Source organism: Hylaeus volcanicus, chromosome 2, assembly GCF_026283585.1.
Source record: "Hylaeus volcanicus isolate JK05 chromosome 2, UHH_iyHylVolc1.0_haploid, whole genome shotgun sequence".
Taxonomy (NCBI): domain Eukaryota; kingdom Metazoa; phylum Arthropoda; class Insecta; order Hymenoptera; family Colletidae; genus Hylaeus; species Hylaeus volcanicus.
Window position 1 is genome coordinate 21590037 of NC_071977.1, and position 12135 is coordinate 21602171.

The 12135-nt window shown below is 35.7% G+C and overlaps 2 protein-coding genes across 3 annotated transcripts; both read left to right on the forward strand.

Annotated features, from left to right (window-relative positions):
* Positions 1–906: 906 nt before the first annotated feature.
* LOC128872755 (actin-5C) lies at positions 907–6205 on the forward strand. Of its 2 annotated transcripts, none has more exons than XM_054115759.1 (2): positions 907–1065; positions 4115–6205. In XM_054115759.1, the coding sequence occupies exon 2, from the start codon at positions 4134–4136 to the stop codon at positions 5262–5264; it is 1131 nt and encodes a 376-aa protein (XP_053971734.1). In that variant the 5' UTR covers positions 907–1065; positions 4115–4133; the 3' UTR covers positions 5265–6205. The 2 variants fall into 2 exon arrangements, with proteins under 2 accessions (XP_053971734.1, XP_053971735.1); XM_054115760.1 differs by lacking the exon at positions 907–1065 and adding an exon at positions 2405–2563.
* A 1023-nt stretch (positions 6206–7228) lies between these two features.
* LOC128872754 (transmembrane protein 104 homolog) lies at positions 7229–12074 on the forward strand. Its single transcript, XM_054115758.1, has 6 exons — positions 7229–7607; positions 7776–7897; positions 8285–8414; positions 8510–8884; positions 8968–9145; positions 9535–12074. The coding sequence occupies exons 1-6, from the start codon at positions 7569–7571 to the stop codon at positions 10242–10244; spliced, it is 1554 nt and encodes a 517-aa protein (XP_053971733.1). The 5' UTR covers positions 7229–7568; the 3' UTR covers positions 10245–12074.
* The last annotated feature ends 61 nt before the right edge of the window (positions 12075–12135 follow it).

The window sequence follows — 12135 nt, forward strand, 5'->3', positions numbered from 1 at the left end:
TACCGTGCATAATTGTAATGAATAAGACGAATATGTTGAATGTAGTGAGTATGATGAACATGTTAAATGTAATAGACGCGGTGAATATGATAGACACAATGAATATGATGAATGTCATCAGTGTGATAGATATAGTGAATATAGTGAATATACTGAATATGTAATTATATAGAACGATTCGCTGATATCGAAAAGAGATAATTATTTTTTGATGAAAAGAATGCTTATTATATTCCTATCTGTGTTTTCAGTTACATGAAAATTTTATTAAAAATTGTACGCTGCAGATTACGCGCAAGCATGCATTAAAAACGATTCAGGGACTGGCGTTACGGGTCCCGTTAAATAAAAGAAAATGTTGACGATTACAAAGTATGTAACGAAACTTTTTTTCTGACTCATCTTATACCTACTGCCGGTACTGGTTCGCACGCGCGCGCACACACAAAGAACGTCGTAATCTTCGCATACATTTGTACGCACACTACCACAAGAAGCTCTGACGGTTAGTCAGGAAAGCCCTTACGCTAGTGTACGCTTCCAGAAGGCATTATGCTCCCCGTATCGTACAGTTTGAAGCGGCATTTGGAGAATCTAGCCGGCAGCCGGCCAACGGACCAATCACCGAGCCGCTTTCGTTTTATGCCCATATATGGCAAGAGCTGTGAATCCGCGTAGTGGGGGCAGCCGGCTGGGCGATTCCATTCCGAGACAGGGGTGTTCCATGAAAATGATATCGTGAAATACGACGTTAAAATAAACAAATGACCGTAAAATCATCGATAAATCGAACCCTTGTTCCACGACGAATCATGTTTTATCCGTAAATTTGAGAAACACGACGAAAAAACATGCGATACGCACGATCGTTTGGAACAGTAACAGCGTGTATGCCGACCACACCTTTAGGCGAGTCCATATGACACGGTACCGGCCACGATCTCGCTCACAGTGCTTGCAACTCGCGGCTCTCGAGTCTCGTTTAGTCGTGCCGATAGTAACCTCGCAGTGCACCTTTCCCGATTAACAATCGACCATTTCTCCGGTTGCTTTCCGTTTCGAAGGGTGAGTACTCGTACAATTTGTTGTGTTTCGTTTAAGTTTAGTATTAATTCGATGCGTTTCGCGGCGATCTGTCATAAAATTTCAACGCCGAAATGATTGAGGACAAATGCCGGTTAAACGAAGCAGCCATGATGGCAGGGCGTTGCTCTCGTGGTTTCGAATCACGGCGACGTAGCGTCGGTTTTCTGAAAAAATTCACATTTTACCGTGATTACTGTTCGAAAAGAGAGATCGTACCGGAACGATCCGACAGGTTGTCGTTGTCAAGTGGTTCCTGACGTATACGCTCTACGAGGCAGGTGGTCGCGACGCGGTCGTTTATTAATAGCAGTATACTGTAGAGGTAGAGCGTTACGGCACTAACCTACGATTATGCTTGCTCGTACTACGAAATACCAGCACTAAATCTGCCACCGGTTGAGAAATTAGAATATTAACGGACGTAGAAATATCGACGACGTACTTATATCCTATAAGACGCTTCGGAGTGTGAGTATATGCTTTAACGTTACTTCGAGGTCATTGCCTATAATCTTCTTTTATTATTTCTATCTACGCGCGTGGTAAAAGTATCGATAAAACTCGTTTGAATTTTACAAAATACATTACCGAAGTACAAAAATGGTTGGAATATTAACTCAAACAGTAACAGTGATGGGCAAAATTCTAGGCTTCGAATAAATCTGAAGTTTGCCGATATGTTTGTCTCGTTCCTTCTGTTGAACATTTTCCAAAGAAGGAAACGAGAGAAACACATCGGCAAACTTCAGATTTATTCGAAGCCTAGGGTTTTGTCCATCACTGAACAGTAACTAGTCGTCACATATTAACACCTTCGATCGATTCCCTTATAACGCATGAAAAATCGCGCAATAGTCTATTCGCGACGATTAAGTAAATTTTCTTAAATGCTTTGTATGAAAGTTCAGCGCGATACTGAAACGAGAGCGCTGGAATCGTGTGATTTATGCACATTTAGCTCGCAAGGGAAGTAACGAAAGGAATGTATGCCTGTATGCCGGAAACGATTATTTATTGTTCGAATGACAAAAAAAATCGGTCGACATTGAATGTGATCGGTGCAGAACTTTCGTAGCGGGGGGGAAAAAGAGAACATTGGTAAGATCGAAGATGTGCGGTTCGGTCAATTTAGTGGATGCATTCACGAAGGGTGGTGAGACACACTTCGAATGCTCGGTGAAGGGCGTGGGGGAATATAGCGGGGAGGAGGGGTAAACCCCTCCGTGGCAGAGCACTTCCATATATGGTAAAGAAAGCCAGGATTGGCCGAGGGTGTCCTGCCCTTATTGGCCGATCGTTGGGTAGTGGGGGCCTCGAACAACGACTCTGTTCATATAATACACCGCGAGCCGGCTGTCAGCTACACTCTGTGTTTGGTGCTAGATCAGTCGGTTGTGCAGCAGTGTCACATCCAGAGACCCGGAGCTCCCTAACTTGTACATACAATTTTTTTTTATACGAAACTTAAAAAAAAAACGTAAGTCACCATCCCAAAGTTCAGTGATACTTAAATCATATTATCATTAGATCGAACGAAATTAAACGAACAGTGCTACGGATCATAGACAGTGTGTGGGCGATAGCTAAAACGGCTGGTGGTCGCTTTGTACGTCCGAACGTGGATTTACGAATTGAGTGGGTGGCGTTAGGCGTAACGTACCATTGTGGTGCCATATTTAGTGTGTTTTGTGTTGCATTCCCTAAATCGCAATAGGATTAGTGTACGTTTTGCGGTAAAATCGTTCGAAAATTTACGCCAGTGATTGCGTGTGAACGAAACGGATCCTTTTCACGGAGATATGCCGGTTTTACGTTGTAGAGAATTCTGCGAACGAAATATTCGCTATATCGTATTCTGTCAAAGTTCAGATTCGTTATTTCTTTCGAGCTCTATCGATTCAAGCACCATGTTTAATCCTGGATTCGTAACATTCTATTGAAATTCGCTGTTTGAAAGCATATGCCGGATATTGACCGTTTAACGCCGGGGAAGGGCGGGGCAGGGTGTGATTCAGTAACGGCGGTTTACGGAACGTCTAGAACCTTCGCGATTCTGTTTCATTTTCCATAAATGCTTTTTACTTTTTGTAATATATGAAACTTATTATTTTTTTTGAAACTATTAAATATATTAGCTACTTGCATTTACTTTTTCTTATCTGAATGGCATAATGGATGCTACGTGTCTCACGACGCCATCTTGAAAATATTTGAAATGTTGCTTCACAGCACATGGCATTTACCGAGCCAACCACTTTCATTGTACAAGAACGAATAAATAAGTTCGCGTCTTTTGAAATCTTACTTCTATATTTGGTTGTATGTTAATATTTTAATTGGTAAAGTTAACTGCGTTATGAATTATGGAGCACAACTCTTAATAAGAGATTGTATTAACAATTTATGTACAAGACAAGCTTTTCAGTTATTCTTCTACTATAAATAAAATTTTTAAAACAAACTCCAACTGTCTCTAAACACAGTAAATTGCATGCAATTGAAGAATAAACTAAGTTCTAATTTAAATATTTCAAGTAAAGATTAGTTAGAAACATACATCTCACTAATAGAAATATTGAAATAAATAGATAATTTGAAATATGAACTGAAATCACCGAATGCAACATTTATTTCTACAAAAATTGAAATAATTAAGTTAGAACTTAGTTTACTTTTCAACTGCATGCAAACTTAAATATTTCAAGTAAAGATTAGATAGAAACATACATCTCACTAATAGAAATAGATATATTGAAATAATTGGATAATTTGAAATACGAAATCACCAAATGCAGCATTTATTTTTACCAAAATTCATGTTTTATATTTCAATTTAAATACCAAGTAAAGATTGATTGAAATACGCATGTATTTAACAGAAATTTGAATATTTCTCATTAACTAAATACAAAAGACATGGATTTTAATAAAAATGAGTAGCTGCAATCAGTAATTTAATCTAAGATTTTATAATGAATTATTGCCCAACGTCAAACAGAATGAAATTAAAACCTTTGTTTTTTTGCAGATAAACTAACAAACCAAACATGTGTGACGAAGAAGTTGCTGCACTCGTAGTTGACAATGGATCCGGTATGTGCAAAGCCGGTTTCGCCGGAGATGACGCGCCTCGAGCCGTCTTCCCCTCCATCGTCGGCAGACCTCGCCATCAAGGTGTCATGGTTGGAATGGGGCAGAAGGACTCCTATGTTGGAGATGAGGCCCAATCGAAGAGAGGTATCCTTACCTTGAAATACCCAATTGAGCACGGTATTGTCACCAACTGGGATGACATGGAGAAGATCTGGCATCACACATTCTACAATGAGCTTCGAGTAGCCCCCGAGGAACATCCAGTTCTTCTTACTGAGGCACCCCTCAACCCTAAGGCTAACCGTGAGAAGATGACACAGATCATGTTCGAAACGTTCAATACGCCCGCTATGTACGTCGCTATTCAAGCTGTACTTTCGCTGTACGCTTCCGGTCGTACCACCGGTATTGTATTGGACTCCGGTGATGGTGTTTCGCACACTGTGCCAATCTACGAAGGATACGCTTTGCCTCACGCAATCCTCCGTTTGGACTTGGCTGGTCGTGATTTGACCGACTACCTCATGAAGATCCTCACGGAAAGAGGATACTCCTTCACCACTACGGCCGAACGTGAAATCGTCCGTGACATCAAGGAGAAGCTCTGCTACGTCGCTCTGGACTTTGAGCAAGAGATGGCAACTGCCGCTTCATCATCGAGCTTGGAAAAGAGCTACGAGCTTCCGGACGGTCAAGTCATCACCATTGGTAACGAAAGATTCCGTTGTCCCGAGGCTCTCTTCCAACCATCCTTCTTGGGTATGGAAGCCTGTGGTATTCATGAGACCACTTACAACTCCATCATGAAGTGCGACGTCGACATCCGTAAGGACCTGTACGCCAACACTGTCCTTTCCGGAGGTACCACCATGTATCCTGGAATCGCAGACAGAATGCAAAAGGAAATCACTGCCCTAGCTCCATCTACTATGAAGATCAAGATCATCGCACCGCCTGAGAGGAAATATTCCGTATGGATCGGTGGATCAATTCTTGCATCTTTGTCCACCTTCCAACAGATGTGGATCTCTAAACAGGAATACGATGAATCTGGACCATCCATCGTCCACAGGAAGTGCTTCTAAGCGCATCTTTGATATTCCTCTTGCATACTATCATTCCCCGAACCCCGAGAGCGGCCTCTGTCTCGTTTCACAGGCGGACGTAACATCAACTTCCGCAATAATTGTCCTTTGGTTCCTCCGGGGCGAAGGTAGCTTCTTTCGATTCGGATGTACGCGGGACATAATTAGCGCAGAGGCAATCCTAAACATCTTTGCTCCATTCATTTTTCATCATTTAATTAGACACTATTATATCTTAAACGTACCTCCCGAATTCCTAAACATCCTTCTATCCCTATCGAATCCTTTGTATTATATATTCAAATAACATGCCTACGGTAGCTTCTAGCTAACCACCCTCACGAAAACATCTTTTTTATGACATCGCGATGTTTACACTCTACAATAAAAAAAAAAAAATAATTTCTTTTCTTTTCCTCGCGTATGCTGTATTTGCCAATTTAATGTTCGCGAGTTTGAGCTGAAAAACATTGCGTAAATTATTTCGAAGTATCGTTCGATGCAGAACGAATCCGTTATCGAGGATACGTGCTGCTCGAAAGGTTCCTTAATTTTATATCCTCCGATTAAATGCATTCCGCTATTCTGCTCCGTGGTATTTAAGACATTCATTTCGGTCTTTCGACAATTCATCATTCCCGGCGGAGTTAGACCTTCGACGTATTAGTAATTTCTTCTTTTTCTTTTTTTTACCGTTACCAATCGTTGAGGGGAAAGATGGCTCTTTCTTTTTTTTTTTAAATAATGGGGGAGACCGCTGACCCAGAAAAGTATCCCACAAATGCTCGCTCAAACGAAAGAAAAAGACACGGTTTCGACCCCGCAAGCGTAGCCAAAGTATTATAATTTATTCCCATTGTATTGTGCAAGACCATTCACGTACACATCTTAAAGAATATTTAGACTTATGGGATTATAAAATAAAACTCTTAAAAACATTATTACTTTGACTCTTGTGTTTTTTTTTTAAGATTGCAGTTTTCCAATACCCTTTACCGAATATCGTGTCCTTTATTTCCAATCCAATATGATACATCATAATTAAATGCGTTAAAAGAATGATCATCATTTCTCGTTTCATTTAGCATGAATTCATGTAGTAATTAAACACACGTAGCTTTTGTACTGTTTGGCGTTATTCATTACTGTAACGTAAGATTTGTGGTAAAAATTTATATTACTCTAAGAATTAGGTTTATATTTTCAGTCGAATAAAAATTATTTTCAACCAAGTGGTATCTGTTACTCCTTATTCGAAAATGTTATTATTTAATCATTTTCGAATTCTGTAATAAATTTAACGATTCAGGACATTCAGTTAGCCTAATAAATTTGCATATTTAAATACCGATCCATTTTATTATTTTAGACAAACATTAAACGACTGATTTTATGTCAGTATATTGGTAAATGTGTTTCCTTAATTATTATTAGACCGGTCTCTTTTGTTAACATGACAGATTTTTAATTCATGTGTTTATTAATGCTCTACATATTAAGGGATTAATCTTAATAAAATTGTGAATCTTCATTGAATAGATTTCATTTTTTTTTATGAGATTTTCTCGCACGTCCAATTCTGCTTTTATGTTGTACAAATCTAGTTCTCATAAATTTGTTTAATAGTTTACATCACGAATAGTTTGATCTCCACGACTTGTTTTATTATATTTTCCCTCAAATTTATCTCTAATGTGATTGCATGTTATACCTTTCATCTTACACACAACAATAAAATTCTTTTCTGTACATTCATCATCAGTAAAGAATTTGAAACCAAAAAGTTCAAAATTGAGAAAGGTCACTACCAAATAACACCTTTGTGTCCTATTTGTTTTTCTAAATTTCTTATCATTTTATACAATATCTTTCTTTGAATATTGTGGGCAATTACCCACAATATTACGAATATGTAGTATTTTTGTTTATTATCAATCTTTGTTTATTAGTCAACGACTACGAACCAGCTGGCAGCACGATACGTTTTTGCTACCAAATCGATTGCAGCGCATCACGATTGATAGGAAGAAAACCTTTGATAGAGATTTAAATTTAAATTACGGTTTACACTGTCATGTGTCACTCTAAAACGCTGTCCTAATGTTTTAGCATGTAGATTGCAAATAGAACAATCTTCAAATCGGAAGGTACAAAGGGTATTATGATTTTGTGTGGTCTCAACGCAGTTGCTCTTCACTCATCACTGGAAAAGTACAAAACGATAGCTGGGTCAATGACATATAAAACCAACATACAACGTATCTCGAACAAACTGATTCATTTTAGTTTGTAACTTGATTCGAGATGACCGAACCAAACTCTGGCGACCAATATTCAACGTGGGTAAGCCAATAATCTTGTCTCGGGTTACTATGATTTTGACATATGGTATCACATAACCTTCGACCGTAAACAAAGTTTTTCTTAACTGGCGATTAAGTAATTTATTGGTATTTTATTACTGTATTCATTCTCACGAACGGAGTTTCATATACCAATACGTAATTTCAGGTCGGATTGATATACGTTTTCAACTTAATTGTTGGCACAGGAGCTTTAACGTTACCTGCTGTTTTCAGTCGAGCAGGATGGGCTCTTGGATTAAGTGTTATCTTAATACTAGCATTTATAAGGTATATCATTAAATTCTGTTGGTGTAGTCATGTTACTAATATATTAGGTCTTCCTAAAAGTTCGTGCCATTTATACTTTTATTTCTCAAATTAATATGTGAAACATACTCTTAAGTGTTACAAGAAAAGATAATCTGTCTCATTTCACAATAGTTTCTCACCTCTCTCACATAGTCACTACACCGTTACTAGACAATTTCTGTGGTTTTTTATTAAATTTCGACACAGTCTTTGGCATGAACTTATGGGACGACCTAACAGAATATTCCTACAGCAATTGCTGTCCTAATTTTGAGCTTTTGATATTTATTTAAATAATGAACTATTTATGATATATATGTTACTTTTAATAGAGAATTATAATTATGTGTTATTTTGTACTCGCAGCTTTATCACAGTTACATTTGTCATCGAGGTAATGGCATCTGCCAATGCTATAGTAACTTGGCGACACATTCAACATCGAAAACGGGTATCTTTATCCCAAGATTTATGTTTCACCGAATCGGAATCTGAGGTTTTTAAATTTTATCAATATCTCGTTCTGCATCGTTATCTTCTTTTAATTTCCTCTATTAATATGTTATATTCTTTAATATTTTTCAATTGCAGATGCACCAATGTTTAGGCGAACCTGGCCTTTCAAATTCCGATTCCGAAGATACCCCGCTCGTCACACCATTCTCAACAAGTCCTGATTGTACAGACATGACATACAGATATTATGTAATTCGTGATAAAATAGAAATGGGACAGATGGCAAGAATTTTTTTTAATAAGTTTGGCACAACTCTATTTTATCTATGTTTTACTATATATCTTTATGGAGATTTGAGCATTTATGGAGCAGCTGTTGCAAAGACTTTAGCTGATGTTGCTTGTACCTATCAACCAGCGAATTTTACATGCAATGATACGATACCAGACACTGAACTTTGTTGGGAATACTTTGCTCTGGATAGACAAGAAGCGTACAGGATGTTCCTTGTATGTTTAAGAATCGAAATAGTAATATGCATACTAACAATTGTTACAATTTTATCCATTAATGTGGACACTACTACTTTCAGACCACATTCGTTTTGTTATTGGGACCCTTTGTGTTCTTCAATATCCAAAAAACTAAGTATCTTCAACTTTTAACATCAGCGATGCGATGGCTTGCATTTACTATCATGATCGCATATGCTGTAAAAAACCTATTCATTCACGGCGCACAAGGAAATCCTCCAGCAGCAAATATCATTGGTAAGTTCATTTATATAATTAATAAATATACAGAGTGATTCTAGAAACTGATAATAAAATTTATATATATGAAACCTCCATTTAGGATAAGAATAAGAACTAAAGCTTATCTCAGTTTTTAGAGTCGCTCTGTATACAAAAATGGGCAAAATTTTATTCAAGTAATATATGAAAAATGACAAAACTAGGTGATATTTTAACAACTTTAATATAATATACAATTCCCAAATTTTTATTTTTAAGTAAAAAATAACGGATAGACAGTTGTGCATCATTTATTTGTTGTCAAAAATTTTTATCGAGATAAAAATTTTGACCATCTCTAACTTGTATATATTTTTATAAATATATACAATAAACAATAAAGTAATTGCAGTTTTATATTTCAGGTATTCCAAGTTTATTTGGTGCCTGTATTTATTCATTCATGTGTCATCATTCTTTACCCGCTTTGGTAGCCCCAATTGCAAATAAGTCTACTTTAACTCGATTTTTGGCATTGGATTATTTCTTAATAGCATTTTTCTATCTTTTACTGGCATTAACTGGAGCATTTGCTTTCGAACATTTAGACGATCTTTACACGTTAGATTTCAGCCCTCGAGGATCTGGAGATTGTTCCAAAAGTAACAATATTTTCATTATTCTTATAGAATACTTTTTGGCCCTCTTTCCAGTATTTACTTTGAGTACTAGTTTCCCTATTATAGCGATTACTCTCCGAAATAATTTACAATCACTGTTCCTCAGCGAGGACACATCGTATTCGTGTCTTTACAAACTTGTCTTCCCAATATTGGCAGTACTGCCGCCATATTTGATTGCTATGAGCACCAAAGATTTAGCTATATTAGTGGGAATTACAGGATCATATGCTGGAGCGGGAATTCAGTACTTGATTCCAACGTTTTTGGTGTATTATGCTAGGCAAAAGACAAATAAAGTCATAGGTCTCGGTGTTGTTAATAAATTTGCGAGTCCGTTTTCTAGTAATTGTTGGCTCATTTTTGTCATAGTTTGGTCTGTTGCTTGCATGATTTTAGTGTCTGTCAATTTTGTGCAAATACATTTGAAATCTGTAGAAGTAAATTTGGAATGAGAAGCTATAGAATATATAATAAAAAAAACATAGGAGAAAAAAAGGATTACATAATGGTGCAGAATTAATTATTCTATTCTTAGAATTTCAAAGATCTAGTGCATATCTAATGTTGGATTTGCAGTGGTAGAATAAGGACAACGATTCTTAATACACGTGGACGATCTTTATTATCGCTTTTCTAAACAGGATTTGTGAGGCGCGCAGTAGTGCGCGCAGCACGTACGTGTGGTCACGTGACAATATGGCGCCTAGTCTAAATCACTTATTTTAATATCTAAAGTAATATCATTAAATCTAAAATTTGATTATTTGCAATGCCGCGTATAATTACGAATATGATATTAATGGTTTTAATGTTTAAGTTACTATACCTAAATGTTAAAATCATTGATAAATTATTAACAATGACTTCAGTATTTAATTATTAATGTGTAAAAAATTTGTTTGAAAAGTTGTCTTATATTTATTCTTTAAACTATAGAATAATTTAGTTGTGGAATATATTAGTAGAAATGAATGACTGTTACTGATACTAGGATAACGTTGAATTTTATTTTAATTACTTTTTTCCATTAGCACCATTATCAGAGATTATCCTTTTTTTCACATAAGAGAAAATAATAATAATAATAATACTGGTGACACAATGTGTCACTGCAAACTGACAATACACTGGCACAAGTCAGGATTAATCGTGTACAAGCCAAATGAATAAGCTTAATTTAAGTTAACTCTTGTATGATATAACCTTTATCTTTGGTATATTTTTATTCCGTATATATTGTTGTTAATGCAGGTTTTACTGTATATAAAATGTCTTTCAAGCAAGTGATACTTGGTGGCCAACTACTAGTATTCTCTCAACTGTTAAACGGTATGAAGGTTCACCTAAAACTATAGAATTCTAGTTAATGAACGCACTCCGCGTTAAAAAATAGTAATGGCCTATTCATTATTTCTCACTCAAAAAAAAATTTAGTTTTGCGGTTTTCTAGCACATATTGTGTTTTTTTTTGTAAGTGCACGGGCAAAACAAAGAAGACTAAATAAACATTATTAGTTGAGTAAATTTCCTTTAAATATCGCAGAACGTATTTTTATACATGCTATGTATAAAATTGCCAAAAAAAAAAAAGGATTCACAATATACCTCTCATACCGTGTACCTGTACAAGTGTAGTATACAATAAGTAAAATATGTATACATATATTTTCTAAAAATAAACGACTAAAAATAAATACGTAATTGTATAAGCTTATTTCAATTTATTTTTGTATGTATATACATATTTCTATTTATTTATATTTGTATATCATACTTAGTTAGACTTAGCAGAACAAATTTTAACATGTATAGATTTCTCTGTAATAGTCTAACTGGTCTAACAACACAAGGTGGCACAGTAAAAGCACTAAATTATTTGTACGAAGTCTTACAACATTGCTGAAGATTATTAAATATATAGAGTTCATTCTTCTCAGTTGTAAGATACCACATAAATAACCATTTGTTCATACATTTATTATAACATAACATCTATTTAAAAAAAAAAAAAAGGTGAAATAATTTGAAATACAAAAAGTATTTCTTTTTACTTTATATTCTTCATTTGTTCTGAGCAAATAGACTAGCATGAATACACTTTGGGTTACAAGAATGTGAAAAAGAAATGGTGAGCAAGATACTTATAATATGTATAAACTTATATTATAGTTTCGCTATAAACTTCTACTTATAAGAAATTAGTTATATTTAGTAATGAAAATGATACATGATGTGTAAGAAATGTGTACAACAATAAATTTAAAATTGTCTTGTAAAAAAAAGTATTGAAAATACCTCATAGGTAAATATCCCAAAGTGAACACGTATATAATTAATTGACCA

What these genes read in the sequence shown, in the direction of transcription:
- LOC128872755 (XM_054115759.1), top strand. Translation starts at nt 4,134, where the DNA reads ATGTGTGACGAAGAAGTTGCTGCACTCGTAGTTGACAATGGATCCGGT.
- LOC128872754 (XM_054115758.1), top strand. Translation starts at nt 7,569, where the DNA reads ATGACCGAACCAAACTCTGGCGACCAATATTCAACGTGG. An exon ending in AAGCGTACAGGATGTTCCTT is followed by an intron (nt 8,885 to 8,967) that starts GTATGTTTAAGA and finishes TACTACTTTCAG; the next exon opens with ACCACATTCGTTTTGTTATT. An exon ending in TCCAGCAGCAAATATCATTG is followed by an intron (nt 9,146 to 9,534) that starts GTAAGTTCATTT and finishes TTTATATTTCAG; the next exon opens with GTATTCCAAGTTTATTTGGT.